An 18,392-nucleotide genomic window follows, 5' to 3' on the forward strand; every position below is an offset into this window, starting at 1 on the left:
ATTCAGGTGCAAACCATTACTAGCTCCATTAACAGCTGATTTGCCAAAGTATCGAACTAAAAGTAAATACCCCTTTGAAACTATTTTTCGCTGGCCCAATCGAATATAAAGTAAGCAACGATTTTGCTGGCCCAATCGAATATAAAGTAAGCAAAGAGTGTTACAAAAAATCGTACATTGCACTAAATACTTGTGCAACTTCAAGAGCAATCCATTTGGATCTACTAAAAACAATGAAAAATGAAGATTTTCGAAGAAGTATAAAAGAAATGATTGCAAGAAGGGGCACACCTGCACTCATAATAAGCGACAATGCTAAAAGATTTGTAAGTACTGCAAGGTGGCTCTGACGATTGCAGAGAGACCCGCTGATAAACGAATACTTAGGTGAAATGAACATAAAATAGAAGTTTAATTTAGCAAGAAGCCCATGGCGGAGAGGTTTGTTTGAAAGAATGGTGGGGTTAGTAAAAAGATCATTACACAAAGCAGCTGGAAGGATTCGTCTGACTTTCGAACGACTTAAAGAAGTTTTGATTGATATTGAAAATACGTTGAATAACCGACCATTAGGATATATCGAGAACGATATTCAACTTTCGATATCAACACCAAACATGATTTTACATGGGAAAGGCATTACGATCCCTTCCAAAAATGCAGAAGATAACAATGATTTTAACAACAAAACGACTACACGAACAATGCGGTATATCACGAAATGCAAGAACTTAGCGTGGAAAAGGTGGACAAACGAGTACTTAAGATCATTACGAGAAAATCACCAGTGCAAAGGCTATAACCAAAAGATCGTAGCAGTGGGAGAGATTTTCTTACTTAAAAGAGAAGAAAAGAATAGAGGTGAGTGGAAAACTGGTATGGTAACGAAACTTGTACGCGGAGAAGATAATATAATCCGCGGTGCTAAATTAAGAACGGGAAATAATCAAGTAGTGGAAAGACCGATTCAGATGCTTTATCCGTTGGAAATTTGCCAAGATCCTACTGAGATTAAGAAATTCCTAAATGATTCTAAACCTAGCGAAAACATATCAGCAGAGCAAAAAAAAACTCCGAAGCAAAGACTTTCACGAATGGCGAAATTAAAGGCTGAGGAACTTATTGAAGAAACAGCACTTGATGAACATTTCGATGAGAATTTGTAGATATTCTCTACAAATTGAGGGATGGGTCATAAACATTTGTTAAATCACGCGATGACGTCTAGTATTTTTACAGTAATTAATATATGGTAGAAAGTTGGTAATTATTATCTTAATTTTAGTTACTGATAATTGCCAACTATGTCAGATTTAGTATAAATAACGCTGTTTTCTTAATAAGAATATATAAAAACAAGTTACAAAAAATGCGTTGAGTCGATCTTCCTTAATCAGTTAAAAACAAAGAAATATTCACAACAAATCATGATTCTTGAAATCATAATGTAGGTCTGCCGAGTTGTTTATATTTTGCTATCCTTCATTAATGTGCTATTGAAATCATTTTCAAGCCAAGCTGAATTTTTCCTTATAAACTTTGCACCGGTTAGTTTACTTTGAATCCATGTCTTTCCATAATCAAAATAAATAAACGAAATTTACACTCAAACTTTTTGCCTTGAAACTCCAAATCTTGTTCTTTAATAAAGTTGTATACAAGTATACTGTCTTCTTTTTTATGTATTGACAGACTGTTGAGTCGAATAAATTAGTGAACCTTGTTTCTTTTGACACTTATAAATTTAATAAAAACACTATTTGATAAAAACACTATTTCAACATTTAAAATAAGTAAACATAACCTAACCAACCAAAATAGATTATTAAACCATTTAATTTGACAAGCGCTAAATTAATAAGAACAAAATTTAAATTAGGATATATATATATATATATATATATATATATATATATATATATATAGGGGAGAGTTGCCGAAATTGGAACAGCTCCTTAATTGGAACACTTAGCTTTATTTAGAAACTGGAACTTATTCTACTTTCATGAATATTTTTTCTTGTAAAGAAAATAATTTTCTTTATTTTTTGAAACTTCTAGTATTTAAACTTAAAAACTGCACGTATGTGAATAAAATTACTTTTTTTTAAAGAAAAAAATTTTTGCGATCAAATTTTATCGTTGCATTTAAACGATTACAGAAGCTTAACGATATTGAGTTTGATGATAATTTTTTTTAAATTTTAAATTTTAAGGGTTTCAAGTCTATGTGATATTAAGAGCTTATATCGTAAGTTGTTACTTGTATGTAAATATTTTGCTACAACACCATGGTCCTATGTTGCCCAGAATGGAACTTCAAAAGTTGCCGTAATTGAAACGATGTCATCTCATAACAAGCTTGTTGACGTCCGAATTATCAGAAAATTTCATTAGTCCGACTGTATAATATTTTTTAAAGCGAATTTCTTTTATAGACATATTGTTAGACATTTGTTGCTTTTTTGGAATTGGTATTTAGTCTTGCTTTAAAGTATGAAATGATTTTTCACAAAATTTTTTTCATAGTCTAAAGTCTAGTCATAGTCTAAGGATATAAAGTTGATTGTAAACATCGTATACTTTAATTAACAAATCATTTTATCTTTTAGTAAAAAATAAAATGTAAAAGTTTTACAAAAGTTATACTTTTCTATTTAACGGATAAACTTGTAAGACAACATAAAGTATATACCCAGCATAAGTTTTTTACTGTATATAGAAGTTAATATATAAAGTTGCAAACTTTATATAGTTTATATAGATTTAGATTTATATAGTTAATGATTAACTAAACAAAAATGATGAAAAATAATGATTATATAATGAGTATATAATTAACTTAATCATATATGAATAACAAATAAATATATGAAAAAATAAGCCTGTAATAAGATTATAAAACTCTCCTTATGTATCTTCATAGTAATTTGCTTTTATTTTAGATGCAAACACCACGAAAATATGGAAAATGGAAAGTAGAAAACTAAAAAAAAGGCTGTTGAAGCAATAAAACAAGGAGAAATCAGCTTAAATGAAGCCGCTTATGAATTTTGTATTCCAAAAGCAACTTTGTCAAGGCATATAAATAAAAAAAACAAAGTTGCTGTTGCAAATGTGAAATTTCATGGTCGACTTACCACCTTACCTAATGAAATTGAAACAGAACTAGCTGATCACTGTTTATTATTAGAATCGATGTACTTTGGATTAAGGATTGATAATCTTCATCGTCTAGCATTTGATATTGCGGAAGCTAACAACATCACACATAATTTTAACAAACAAACACGAATGGCAGGAAAAAAGTGGTATTATGCATTTATGCAAAGGCACCTCCAACTGTCGCTTCGTGGGCCTGAATCAACATCAATTGCACGTGCACAAGGTTTTAATAAAGAGCGAGTGCAATCTTTCTTTAATTTACTTTCAAAGTTATACATGGAAGAAAAGTTAACTCCAGACAGACTTTATAATATGGATGAAACTAGTTTATCAACAGTACAAGATGGTCAGATAAAAATTATTAGTGCAAGGGGCAAAAAACGATTTGGAATTATGACTAGTAGTGAACGAGGAAATTCAGTAACAGCTGTAGTTTGTGTATCTGCAGCAGGATTTTATGTTCCACCAATGTTAATATATAAACGCAAAAGAATGAAGCCAGAAATAACAAATGGTGCACCTCCAGGAACTGTATTTAGTACTCAAGAAAAAGGATGGATGTCAAATGAAGGTTTTTTAGATTGGCTCAATCATTTCATTAAAGTTGTTAAACCTTTAAAACAATCAAAAGTTTTGTTGATACTTGATGGTCATGTTACACATTCAAAAAATTTGGCAGCGATATATCTAGCACGAAATGCTGGAGTGCGTATGGTATCACTACCTCCCCATACTACACACAGACTGCAACCAATAGACGTTGCATTCTTTGGACCACTTGGTACATACTATGATGAAGCTATGCGAAAATGGATGCGGTCACATATATCATAACCAGTAACAACTTGGCAAGTTGCAGAATTATTTGGTGACGCATATAGTCAGGCAGCATCATTGAGAATTGCTTTGAAAGGATTTCAGGCTAGTGGGTTGTGGCCTTTGGACATAAATGTATTCACTGATTCTGATTTTACAGCCTCTTCATTTACTGATGTTGGTCCTTCAAACAATCTTCAGTCATCTGAAAGTATAGATGGGATGACAAAACCATCTACAGATAAATCAAGTGAAAAAAAATTAAAATGTCATGTTTCAGTTTCAACTTTGTCTCTTTTGCCACTGGTTTCACTTGAAGTAAAAAACAAAAAAAGAAGATCACGAACAACTCAGGCGGCTGATCTTACAAGCTCCCCATATAGACGTGCTCTAGAAATTACACCAAGAAATCAAAAGCACACACTAAATCAAATAGCTTCCAAACAAATTAAAAAATCTACAAAAAAAAAGCTCACACTAAATCCAATAACTGCCAAACTATTGCAAAAACCACAGGAAAGCAAAGTAGCACTTGACTCAATCACCATGGACCAAATGAAATTGAGCACATCAAATAAAATCACCATCGCCACCACAGCACACCACATATCACCACTACCATCCCAAGTGCAGAAGCTGCAAGAAAAAAAGACTTATGAATTGCGAAAAAAGGATTAAATATTTGTTGTAATTTTTATTTGTTATTATATCTTTTAAATATCTTTTATTAAAAAGCTAATCAATTAATTTTTCCTTTGAGCCATAAGTTTTATAGCTGTAATTTATTCAAATATTAGAACTGTTCTAATTAAAGAATATATGTGTTCCATTCAAGGAGACCAGTTGCCTTTATTGGAACAAAATGGTGCCTTGAAAAATCAAAGTTTATATCCAATAAGGGTGCGATCAATAGAGTCGAATCATTAATAAAAGCATAGTAGGGTTGTATATCTATATTATTTAATTCATAAATGTTTTCATAGTTAAGCCATCTTTGGTTAATAAATATTTTTTCCTAAAGTGTTCCAATTAAGGCAACTCTCCCCTATATATATATATATATATATATATATATATATATATATATATATATATATATATATATATATATATATATATATATATATATATATATATATATATATATATATATATATATATATATATATATATATATTATTGTTCACTAATACGTTGAGAATGGGTAGGACCGTATTTTTTGTTTCCGCGTTTTTTAAAATTTTGTGCAAATAAAAATTTTTGAGCGCGATCACAGATTTTTTGTTAGTTAAAAGAGTTCAAACGTAAAAGAAAACCAAAGTGGCATCCAGTGGCAGCCAGATTTATGAAATTATTAAAGCAAACATATATAAGCTTAAAAATATCTGAGTATAAAAGCAAAATGTAGCATTAAAAAAAATACTTTGTCATTTAAAATCAAAAGTTAGACAATAAAATATAACATATTAGGCATATATAAAATTGCTATAAATATGTTAATTACTAACCAATTTTAGTCCAGATAACTTATAGAGTTATAATAAAATATTTTGATAAGCGCAATATTTTATGTAAATGTTATTTATTTCCATCGCTTTTTTAAACATTGTTTTTCTCTTTACAATTTTTTTTTTCTCATTTACATTCGCGTCTACTTCCACCACATCGTTAGTAAATTCATTAAAACTTTAAGTGTATATAACTGTTTTTAATGTTTTTATTATCTATGTCATGGTTTGAAACCATTTAGTCATCAAAATTCTGACTTTTGTTTTTATACTTTTGTCCAGTCACTGGCCCACTGTGGATTGGCTACGAACGGTGATGCCATCTGTGGCCTCCTTTTTTACCACCTCAAAGAACACCTCACTGTGAAGGACAGTATAAATCGCACAATTAAAGATATCAATATGATTTGGAGCAAAGCAAGAATTCCGACTCAGAAGATTAGTTCTCGAGAAAGAAAACTGAAGAAGTTGTATGGTAAATATCAACTGCTGAAGGTGACAAAAGGACAAATAGGACAAAAGCATATGAAAGCTACAGTTTTAAAAAGCAAATGTTGCAACAAAGATTTCTTTGGACATCGTGACAAACAATGAAGACAGACAATTGCTAGCGATGCAGAGAGCCACCAGTTCAACGTGGCTGGAGTGCATCGCAATCTTGCAGAGAAAGAGACGAAGAAGAGAGGTCGTATAAAAGGTAATAAAAATCGAAGACTGAAAGAGACAGAAAAGTTGCAGCAAATAGAAACATCTGGTCCTGCCTTGGATATCAGTTCTTCCTCTAAGTATGAAGTCGAGGACGACGTCGACGATAAAAACTTCAGAGTTCCATCATCATCTTATCAAACTCCTTCCTCAAAGCCTAAACAATTGAAAAGCGTGATGGTAACTCTAGAAGTTGCAGGGGCTTTAGATAGAGAAAATTTTTCTGATCGTGGAGCAATGTATGTTGTTGCATCAGTAGCTTAAGGCCATCCTCTTGACAATCTGACACTGTCTAGGAGCACTATCAAAAGGTCACGGATGGCTACCAGAAAAAAAGTAGCTGAACCTAAGGAGTTCTTTTTCAACAGAATTTCCCATTCCTCTCCATTGGGATGGGAAACTGCTTCTGGACATTGCTAGTGCAAAAGAAACCGTCGATCGAATTGTTGTGATCGTCACTGGGAATGGTATCGAGAAGTTGTTGGCAGTCCCAAAAATTGTAGGAAGAACTGGAGAAGAACAGGCTGCTGCATGCTTAAAAGTACTAGATGACTGGAATCTACAAGAAAAAGTTCAAGGTCTGGTATTTGATACAACTTCCTCCAACTCAGGCATCCATCGAGGGGCATGCGTTCTTATTGAGAAAGCCATTGCCCATGAACTTGTAAACATTGGATGTCGTCATTATGTCCTGAAAGTTGTTCTGAGCGGTGCCTTCGCAGTTGTTTTTGGTGGGACGGGTGGACCAGAAGTTGGTCTTTTTAAGAGGTTTCAGAAGAAATGGCCATACATCAAGCAAACAGAGTATTTGCCAGCTAGAGACAAATCTTCAATGAGGATACTGAAACTCTTTGGACGGAGATAGTTGTCTACTACACCAAAGCCATAAGACATTAGCAGCCTCGGGAGGATTATCTCAAGCTCCTTCTGCTATTTCTTGTCTTCCTCGGTGGAGGCAGTTTTAATTTGGAGTTTCAGTTCCGAGCTCCAGGAGCAATCATCATGCTCAATGGATGTCAAAGGTCATCTATTTTCTAAAAATGGTGCTATTTGAAGGTCAGTTGGAATTGACTGCTAAAGAAAAGGGAGGTCTGAAGGAGCTGGCACTCTTTGTTTCTCTCATTTATGGATGTTTCTGGCACGAGGCTCCACTGGCTTCATACACTCCTCTGAATGATAATCGGGCTTCTGAAGAAATATTCAAACTGTATCATTGCTGATGCGGCTTACACTGCATTTACTCAACATCTCTAGTTCTTCTTAGAACACCTCGTAGCTTAGCTTTTTTTGAGAACCGAGTCCCTCTAGATGTTAAAAGAGCCATGATAGCCAACCTCCAGCTTCCGAAGACTCAGTCAGCTCCGAAGAGAATAAGCACGTGTGGCACAGACTTCAATCATCTTGAAAAGTTTGTGACCCAAAGAATATTTTGTCTCTTCAAAGTACTTAGTATCACTGGAAAGAAGGACGCCAAGAGTTTCTTGTTGAAAGATCCAGAAGCATGGAAATCGGATGCTTGCTACCAAAATTTGAAGGATCGAGTCGACATGATGAAGGTTGTCAATGATAGCGCAGAGCGTGGCATTGCTCTTATCCAGAAATATAATGAAACCTTCACCAAAGACCAGGACCAAAAACAGTTTCTGCTTTGTTTTGACCAGCGACATCGCCAGATTTACCCATCCTCCTCTAAGGCAGCCATGATCACAGTAGATGATATTTGATTGGGTATTACTTATATGTCATACTTTTGAAATCAGTATTATAACAATTTTTCATTTAAAATTTTAAATATTAAAATATGAATATATCAAATGAAATTTTTACTTTTTTGACCGCATGCATGAAAAGACAAAATTTTATTGACCCCTAAGTATTGTCCGATTTGCTTCAAATTTTTACAGAAATTCTCTAATACTATATGAAACAAGATAAGCCTTGTGGAGAACAGAATTTTTAAACTTCATTTTTTTTTGGACCACCCTAATATATATGTATACACACACACACACACACACACACACACACACACACACACACACACACACACACACACACACACACACACACACACACACATGTATATATATACAGTATCGGACAAAACGAGTGCAACCAAATAATGCTAATTTAGTTTCTTTATATAAAAGTGCTGCATTTTTTCAATTTAGAGAAATAACTATGTAACTGTTGAGAGACAAAGTTCTTTAAGTTTTATTCATCACAAAGTTCATTATTTGTACACGAAAATTAATAAATTAATCAAAAGTATTAAAAAAAGTTGATTTCCTTCTGGACAAAACAAGTGCAACTCGACAAAATGTTTACCAAGCTGTATTTCGCTATCAATATTTCGTGGCGAATCCTTTGTTGTCGATCACAGCCTTGCATCTTCGAGGCATAGATTCGATCAGGTGATCAATAAAACTTTGTGGAATCGCTGCCCAGGCCTTTTGGATTTGTTCAAACAGTTGATCCTTATTACGAACACCTTCACGAATAATTCTGCGGTTGACGATCTCCCACAGGCTCTCAATAGGGTTAAGATCCGGAGATTGAGGCAGCCAATCCATCACCGATAGGTGGTTGTCTTGAAACCACTGCTTGACTACTTTTGCAGTGTGTTTCGGATCGTTGTCTTGCTGAAAAACCCATTTTATTGGCATATTCCATTCAGCATGAGGTAACATAACATCTTTCAGGATATTTTATACATGAAATGGTCCATTATTCCATCGTTTCGATGTATTGGACCTAGACTGTTAGCAGAAAAATACCCCCAGACCATTACATTGCCTCCACCATGCTTCACGGTCTTATGGCAGTAACCTAAATTGAGGCGTTTTCCGGCCGGTCGACGTACACGGCAAATGCCATCGCTCCCAATGATGTTGAACTTCGATTCATCACTGAACAGGACAGTTTGCCATTTCTGCGCATTCCTGTCAATATGAGATGTAGCACACAGGAGTCTTTTCTTCTTGTTTTTTAGTGAAATCAGCGGTTTATTTGCAGGGCGTCGAGAAAACAATCCGGCTTCAGCAGCACGTTGTCTTATTGTTCGGTCCAATACAGGCAGCTCTAATTGCTTTTGTATCTTGACTGATGATATCCAGGGATCCTTCTTGACGGATCTGACGGTCAAAGAATCCTCTCTAGAAGTGGTGGAACGCGGTCTTCCACCTTTGTTATATGCTGCCAACTTCCCCGTAGAACGATATTTGGAACATAGTCTTGATACGGTCCATTTTTTCACGCGATATTTATCACAAATACTTTTTTGTAGCATTCCACTTACGTAATCGCCAAGAATTTTCTTTCTTAGTTCCAATCCAAGACTGTCGGGAGCCATTTTTGCACTTGAAGTCATAAAAATAATAAAAATAAATAATCACGCTTCTCAAGGCTTACCGTGTTACATTTACCTTGTGATGATACAATAATGCTCTGTGGAACACAACGTCTTGGTTGGATGTGGACTGTATTGATGTTATGAAACACACGTTGTATTTCACTTCTTGTATTGACGTTCTTCGATAAAACACTTTGATAAAACTCACTTCGATAAACTGTCTTGATAATACTGACTGATTGACTTCCATATACTGACTGAATTACATGTCGATTTACATGTCTCTTATATAGTAAAATGAACCTGTGTAAACCTGTTCTGGAAGATTCTAGATTCTTCTTTTTGATGCTTCTGGAAGCTTCTGGATGCGTCTGGATGCTTCTGAATGTTTCTGGGTACTTCTGGATGCTACTGGATGCTTCCAGATGCTTCTTCTGGAAACTTCTGGAAGCTTCTGCATGCTTCTGCATGCTTCTGGAAACTTCTGGAAACTTCTGGATACTTCCTTTAATTATTAAAAAACTTCCGTGATGTTGACACGGACCAGACTTAAGAAAATGAAACAAACCAAAAAGTTGCACTTGTTTTGTCCGCTGCAAAACGGCACTTGTCAACAAAATTCTGCCTGTGTGCTGTCACCTGTCAGCTGATTGCTCATGTCATAGCATGCTATGACTCTAGACTCCTGAACTGTTTGCTGTGGTAGTATAGTTCGTTTCGTTTTTAAGACATGTAAAATTAGGAACACTTTTTAGCATTGTTCGATGTTGGTTGCAAATGTTTTGTCCAATACTGTATATATATATACATATATATATATATATATATATATATATATATATATATATATATATATATATATATATATATATATATATATATATATATATATATATATATATATATATATATATATATATATATATATATATATATATATATATATACACATATATACATATATATATACATACATATATATATATATATATATATATATATATATATATATATATATAAATATATATATATATATATATATATATATATATATATATATATATATATATATATATATATATATATTTAAAAAGTTTGTTTCATGGAGTTACTGGAAATTATTTGCGACAGGTAACTTGACTCAGTCTTATTGTACCATTATTCAATTTTTCTTTGTGACAGAATAATGATACAATGTGTTCAGATTCAATTGGTTCATTTAAAATCAATACTTGCAAACTGGAATGCATTTTTTCAGCCAAGCAGTAGACTTCAACCTTGATCAATGGATTACTTTGCACATCTTTTTTCAGTTTGGTATCTTGATGATAAACATGTACAATTTTTTTCTTATTGTTTTCTTGGATTATAGGAAATCAAACTTTTACAGTATTTCAAGCAGAAGAATTAATATAAGTTGAACCAATTCTTAACATATTACAATTGAGCAAAGCACAATTCTTAATATGTTAAAAAACTAGATTTATTAACTAGAAATCTGATAACGAGTTACCTGTTTTCTTACTTTCTAAAAATTTTTGTTTCTCTAGATTTTAAGCATACTAAAACGACTACTAGAAAAGTATTAGAAAAATTTAAAAAAATTATTTATATAAATATCTTTTTGTACTTGTTATTTCAAGAATTCAGACATTAACACATTGTGCACTGGTTAATTCAACTTTTCCAATTAATAAGGTAATAAAAGCGGAAAAGGGAAGTGTTTTAGTCCTTATTGTCTATTTTAGCTCTTGTAAAATTAAAGCAGTTTGTTAATAACGACCACCTGCAAGAACTGGTGGGAGATGAATGTAACTATAATTAAACTTAATTAAAGGTTTTTTTTTATAAACGTACTAAAAATTGAATAACTCTCTTGAACAAAACAAATAGATTTTTATACTTTGCCTAATAATCCATTCTATGTATATATTTGTACTTAAAAAGATTTTCAAAGGAATAACGGTAAGCATTCACTCTGAAATTTATAGATCGTGTCACAAACCACGCGCGGACGCGCCAACAAACGCACTTTTTTTTTTTAATTTTTTGTTTTCGGTGTCCCAAGAAGACCTAACGGTCACAGAGCTCCGCGGAAGAGGATTTAACTAGGAAGTTCACGCCTCCTTTCTTACCGCTAGCGTAAATTATGCCCAGAGTTCGCTCCGAACTCTGAATTTTTTGCTTCTAAAGCAAGCGCTCTAACCACTGCTCCACGGTCGTTTAAATGTGCATACGCGCACACAGAAAATTAGTATTCTCAATTTATATTAGGAGAAAATATTGGAAAGTTTTATTTACTAAATAGTTTTTAAAGTAAAATTTACTAATACTTCAAGCTTTACAACTAGGCTCATCAACTCAAACTCTTTCTAACGTTGAACGTATCTCTGGTCAACAAACTCAAACTTATAGGTATATTATGTGAATTGGGATATATATGGAAAGGTGCAGCGAAGCATACATACATCAACTGACTTAAATATAGAAAGGCGTGGTAAGTGTTCAAGAGAGTTTTCTTTTATTGAATAACTTTGGAATTTGAATATATATAGCATTTGATGACCGTAAGTTAACCTTCATGTTGTTGTGATTAAATTACTTCCTTAACTTTTATCAAAAATAACTTTAAAAGGCACTATTAAACTATTTTGCATTTGACATAAACTTCTTTGAAACATTTTGTTTTTTTTTTTCTCATTTTTCTTTTTTGTTACAACGTATTTATATAAATGTCTAGAAAAAACAAGGGACTTGATGATAAGACAAATCTGTCTTCTTCTCGTCCTTGCCAACTTGTAAATATTTGTACGGCTAAATAAAATGAATTGAAAAAAAAAAAAAAAGTGTACATACAATCGACTGACGTTTTGGGTTTGGGCAGGTAGTCTAGCAAAAAAAACTTTTTCATATTTTTGGATCTTAAGGAAATCGTCAAAGTAGGAGTTTGAAAAGAAAGTCTACCAGTTTTAAAAGTAATAATAATTTTTTTTTTCAGTTTATTGTCATTTAAGATTGAAGCAGGTAGAAAACGATAGTTTTGTCATCTAGCCTCTTTGGTTTCTTGTACATATTTTAAAAAATTAATAAAATAAAAATGTACTATCACAATAATTTTTTTTTAATTTTTTCACTTTAAAAAAAATTATATTTTACTGTTACGTTTTGTTATAAAGTTGACAAAATTTTTTTTTTTTTGCACAATGATACACTGTGCATTGTGAGCAGACAAAAACGACATTTTTTAGTTGAAATACTCAAAAAAAATGTATAACCTTTTTTCTATTAAAAACAGTTAATTATATTAAAAAACACAACCAAGGTTCGGCGCTGATTCTAACCCAATAAGCTACATTGGTAAGGAAAGAGTGTGAACTGCCTAGTTAAATGCACTTCCACGGTGCTCTGTGATAAGACCGTAAGGACTTCTTGGAGTACCTTAATAACACATAAAAGACAGTACAAAAAGTCTAAATTTTTTTTTATTGAATTTATAAAATTTTGACGAAAGATCTTTGAAAACTTACTGGTAGTCTCTTAAGGCTTTTCAGAAAGCATATCTAATAAAACAGTAAACAAAGAGCTATTAAATCTTACTGAATGGTTTAATGCAAACAAATTATCTCTAAATGTAACCAAAACAAAATATACTTTTTTCCATCGTTTTCATGACCGAGATAAAATTCCCTTGAAACTTCCAAAACTTTGTATTGCCAATCAGGACATAAAAAGAGAAACCACTTTAAAATTTCTCGGCGTGCTTCTTGATGAAAATGTGACGTGGAGAGATCACATACAATATCTCGAAAATACAAACTCAAGGAACATAGGCCTGCTATGCAGAGCTAAGCCTTTTTTAAATCCAACTTGCTTAAAGCTTTTATATTTCTCGTTCATACATTGCCATCTTAATTATGCAAATATTGCTTGGTGCAGTACAAATAAAAATAAAATAAAAAAACTATTTAATTAACAAAAGCATGCAATCAGAATCATTTCTAATGTGGGCCGTTATACACACTCCCAAGCATTATTTGTTAACTTAAGTATAATGAATGTTTATCAATTAAATGTCTATCAAGTTCTTATATTTATGTTCAAAATTAATAAAAATATATCTCCTAAAATATTTTATCCATTATTCAAAATAAATCAAAATAGATATCTCACCAGATTTTCAAATAACAGTTATATTCAACCCAAAAGTTATTTTGCGGCGACCGAATTTTCAATCTCTACTAGAGGGCCGAAACTATGTAATAAAATATTAACTAATGAATTTAAAACAATTTCTACGCTTAATGAATTTAAGAATAAATTAAAGCAAAAACTACTGATGATCGACGTAGCGCTCAGCTTTTTCTGAAGTTTTAATGATTGCTATTGTTAAATTTACCTAACAATTAAAGGCTTGTCATTATGGGTTTGACGATCTTAGAAAAGGATTGTGCCACTTGTTATTGCTTAAATTCTTCTTTTTTTTTTTTATTCTTTTTTTTTATTTATTTAAATATATATATATATATATATATATATATATATATATATAAAATTATGGTTTATAAGAATTATTCACGTATTTAAAGGTATATGCTGGTGTAAAAGGAAAGCTTCAGGATTATGCGTATTTGCTTGCTTGCTTTTTAGTAATATAGTTTCTTTGTACAAATTCCTTTTTTTCTTTTTTTTTTCTTTTTTTAAATTTTTCTTAACCAACACAAAAACAAAAAGTTAAAGTAGGACTTTAGGACCGATTATTTTTATTTTATTAAGTCTTATATTATATAGTGCTACGTTTTTTAATTTTTGTTGTCTTATATTTACGATATAGTCTAAGGGGCTTGGAATTAATAATGAATGAATTAATAAAGAACCTAATAAATTAAATACATAGTTTTATTAAACATACAGCAGGTTTTCGTTTCAAGTTTTTGTTTTTTCCAGTCTAATATGATTTCGTCTAACCAAACATTGTATATTCTTTTTTCAAATACGCATTTGAAAAGTTGTTTTATTTGATTATTTTATTTACTTTTTTTTAGCTTGGTAAATGAATTTTGAAAAAATTTATGAATTATTACTAGATTCTTCAAAATTGGTTTCGGAAACAAACTTAAAATCTTCGCGTGTAAATCATCATCATTATGCAGTTATTTTCCATTATTTCATAAGACAAAGTAAACTGGGGTAAGAGTAAACGATTAAATTATTTAAAACGTAAACAAATATGGTAGCTTTTGCTATTTATCTAAAAAGTTTTAAAACAGAATGACTCGTACTTACATTCGTAAAGCGCTAACAAATTACAATGAAGAGCAATTGCAACTTGCAATAGGACAAACCAAAAAGTTTCTCAGAGCTTCCTCTTGTACCGAAGAAAAAATAACAAGTTATTTCAATACACTTCATTATCCTTATCCCAGCCTATACCATCATCTAACATTAGTCAGCATCAAACTCCAACAATTCGCCAACTTCAAAATTTAACAACAACACCAGTGACTCCTGCTCAAACGTATCAAATGTTGCAACACTTCACAGAAAGACTCAAGGCAATTTGAAAAATGTTTTAAAGCGCCACCATATTGATAGGCAAAAAAACCCAAAAGAGTCAGCATTCCGAGAGATGAAGGCCAGTGTCTAAGTACATCTGAGGTGCTCGAGAAATTAAAGCAATACAATGAGGCCAAAAAGTCAAAGTAATTAAAGAAACACAAAGTTCACTTCAGTAAAGCTTTAAATGAAACTCAGCAAGTGCAACGTTCAAAAAAACAGAGACAAGACAAAGACATCAAGAGGTGCAAATAGTGTCGCAGAGTTTGGGAAGAAGCATTGCCATCTCAAAACAAATGTGGTATCAATGTGAAGCTTTTAGTTGCAAGTCTTGGGTTTGTCGATTGTGTTTACCCAAAAAACAAATAGAGCTTATTTGCATGAAAAAATGCCGCGAACCTGCTCCTGCCGATGAAACAACTTTTTTTTTAATTAATAGTTTTTTTCGTATATTTGATTAAAATAGTTTTTTGTAAACTTAACTTCTAATAAGATTAGTTTTCATTTTATTTTTAATTAATTTTGCTTGATTTTCTTAATATCTTTATATAGTTTTAATTTTCTTAATATCTTAAAAAATTGTTATTAAAAATTAAACTTTTATTCCTTCATAAAAATCGATTTTTTTAAAGATTTTCAAATATTTTTTCTTAATTCTTATACATTTATATAATGTAAAAAATTCTCTTTAAAACAAAAAAAAAATTTACATAAAATGTATCAAAATAAAATGTTGTTTTAAAACTTAAGTCTATAAAAATATTGAGTCAAACTTCAGTTTTTTTTATATTAAACTCTCTTAAAATTGAACGTAGTTAATTCAATTTAAAAGTGAATTTGTTCAGGCAGCTATAGGCAGTCAATTTTTAAACCACGTGATCAGCACCATACTGGTTTTTAATGATATATAAATTAAGGCGGTAGATACAGGTTGATCCGTTCGTTTTAAAAATGTTTGATTTTTTTTTTTACTTAGAATTAATGTTTTCTTTGTTAAATATATAAAACGCAAATTTTTTTTGATATGAAGTATTTTAGTTGATATTTAAATAACAAATATGAGATTTTATCGCAAAATTATTATCTAACAAAACATAATTTCTGGCTTATTATACGTTGAGGTATTATTCTTGCCACTTTTTAAATTTCAAAATTTTCAATTTTTTTTTAATGGTTTTTTCTTAAAATAATAAAAGTATTTAAGGCGATATTTATATAACAAGTATGATATTTTAAAATTAAGAGGCCAGTTTTTTTAAGGTTGTGTCTAGATTGTATCCTTACTCGTAATGATTTTATGGTAATAGTATTTTACCGAACAATGAAATAGTGGACTAGAATGGTTCCTCTCTAAATTGAAACTCTTAGTCGATGTGTGTTCACTTTACTGTGCCTATCCCTAAAATAGTCGTTGTACGTACACTCCACTGCGCCTATCCCTAAATCAGCAGATATATGTACACTCACTACCTTTATCCCTAAGTAGTTTATTGATCAAATTTACATGTTGCTAAGATTGCCTAAAAACTCTCCATTAAAAATAAAATCAAAGGTTTGTAAATTTGTATTTATTATAATTGAAATTAAAATAAGAAATACCTTTTTACTTGAAATATTTATTCGGTTTTTTTTTTTAATTTTTTTACTTTTTTTTGAAAATTATTATAAAAAATATTATTAACAATACGAGATCTATATTTCTTTACCCTTTTTAGTGATTTTCACAAGTAAAACCAACACTGCTATAACAAATCTTAAAAATTTGTTCTTCAAACTTTTGATTGAAAAAGAATGACTGCAATGTTTGATTAAAATAGGAGAAATAACATATAGAATACTAAAATGATAAAAAATAAAATCAGACAGAGGTTGAATTGAATATATAGGTTCTCCTCTTCATAAAACAACATTTAGCATAAGTTCAACATCAAAATCTTTTTTTTTATTTTTTACCACTTACTAACTTGCTATAGTATATGTATCTATGCTACCTTCAGAAAGCTGACATTAGTCAGTTTATGCAGATAACTAAGCAATATCTTGCATAATATTTTTTAAGGATTATCAAATGTCTGATAAATATTTCCTTCTCAGAAAATGTTATAGAGCATACTTCTGCCAAAATCTTTTCGCTATTTTGTATTTCTAAAAGAATCACAAAAAGTCTACCACTGGTCATTTAACTATAATTTCTAAAACCTAGCTCCAAAGGATCATTTTGTAAACTTAAAGTAAGAACAAATGTATAGCCCTCTTTAAGCAAATCGTTCATAAGAGGTACAGTAGCTTGTAGTGTTGTAATTAGAGCATGAGAAGTTTGTTTGGTTAATGCAAAATGTTTACTTGATTGAATTTCAATACAGTTAGCAATTTCTCTATAAAGTATGGGTTTGTTATCACCTTTCACAGCACCATTGCTGAGTTGATTAGGTAAATTGAGTTTCTGTTTTGAATTAAGTGTATAAATAAGTTATGTAACAATGAGCATTATTTTATGTTATTTTAAGTTATGTAACAATAAGCATTATTTCTTTCAGGAAAATAACTCAACATTTTGTCAAATATTGCCAATTTAAGGTTGACAACTTGTTTGTTGTTTCCAAGATAAGTGACTTGATAATTAATTTTTATTGCTTTTTCTTTCCTGTTTAGTAATTGATCTCATAATAAACCTTTTGAAATATGTTCCCTGCAATGTAATCAGCAGTTACTTCAACTTACTCTCTGAAAAAATCAAATGAAAAAGAAGGAAAAAACATTTTTTTGCATTCAACAAGTTGTTTCTTACATTTTTTATAAAACGGAGAATATCTAATATTAATTATGTTTTAAACCCTCTTTTTATAAACTGGATGATAAATAAATAATTTTCCATATCCAGTATACACTTTATGAAAATATAAAAATGCATAACATTGGTAGAATGGTTTTCGGTAACAATAGCTCTTACTTTAAGTTTTGATTGGTGCATTGAGGTAGTAATCTCAATAACTGAGGTAATAATCTATTATGCAAACTTTAGGTGAGGATTTCACAACATATGAATAAATTTTTGAAGCCCTAGGATCATAAAAACAAAAACAATTTCTTTATAAAGAATATTTTTTCAATCTTCAGAAAATTATTTACCACTTTGATATTGGGCTGCTTTGTGCAAATACATCTTACATCTTACAATTTTTGTCTAAGATTTTTTCTAACACACCACAGTTTTTTAATTTGAAATTTTCATCACTGCGAAACCATTTAGGTTAAGAAATATGCTAGCATTCATAAAACGTAATTAAATGGCCT

The 18,392-nt window shown here is 31.0% G+C and overlaps 2 protein-coding genes across 2 annotated transcripts in view; one reads left to right on the forward strand and one right to left on the reverse strand.

Moving 5' to 3' along the window:
- The window catches only part of LOC100198978 (pyruvate kinase PKM), a 48,262-nt gene that overhangs the window by 8,261 nt on the left and 21,609 nt on the right, over positions 1-18,392 (reverse strand). The window lies entirely within an intron of this gene.
- On the forward strand, positions 2,359-4,716 carry LOC136084755 (uncharacterized). Its single transcript, XM_065805580.1, has 2 exons — positions 2,359-2,493; positions 2,945-4,716. The coding sequence occupies exon 2, from the start codon at positions 3,198-3,200 to the stop codon at positions 3,996-3,998; it is 801 nt and encodes a 266-aa protein (XP_065661652.1). The 5' UTR covers positions 2,359-2,493; positions 2,945-3,197; the 3' UTR covers positions 3,999-4,716.

This window comes from Hydra vulgaris, chromosome 09, assembly GCF_038396675.1.
Source record: "Hydra vulgaris chromosome 09, alternate assembly HydraT2T_AEP".
Taxonomy (NCBI): Eukaryota; Metazoa; Cnidaria; class Hydrozoa; order Anthoathecata; family Hydridae; genus Hydra; species Hydra vulgaris.

Coding starts and splice junctions, on each gene's coding strand:
- LOC136084755 (XM_065805580.1), top strand. CDS start 3,198: ATGTACTTTGGATTAAGGATTGATAATCTTCATCGTCTAGCATTTGAT.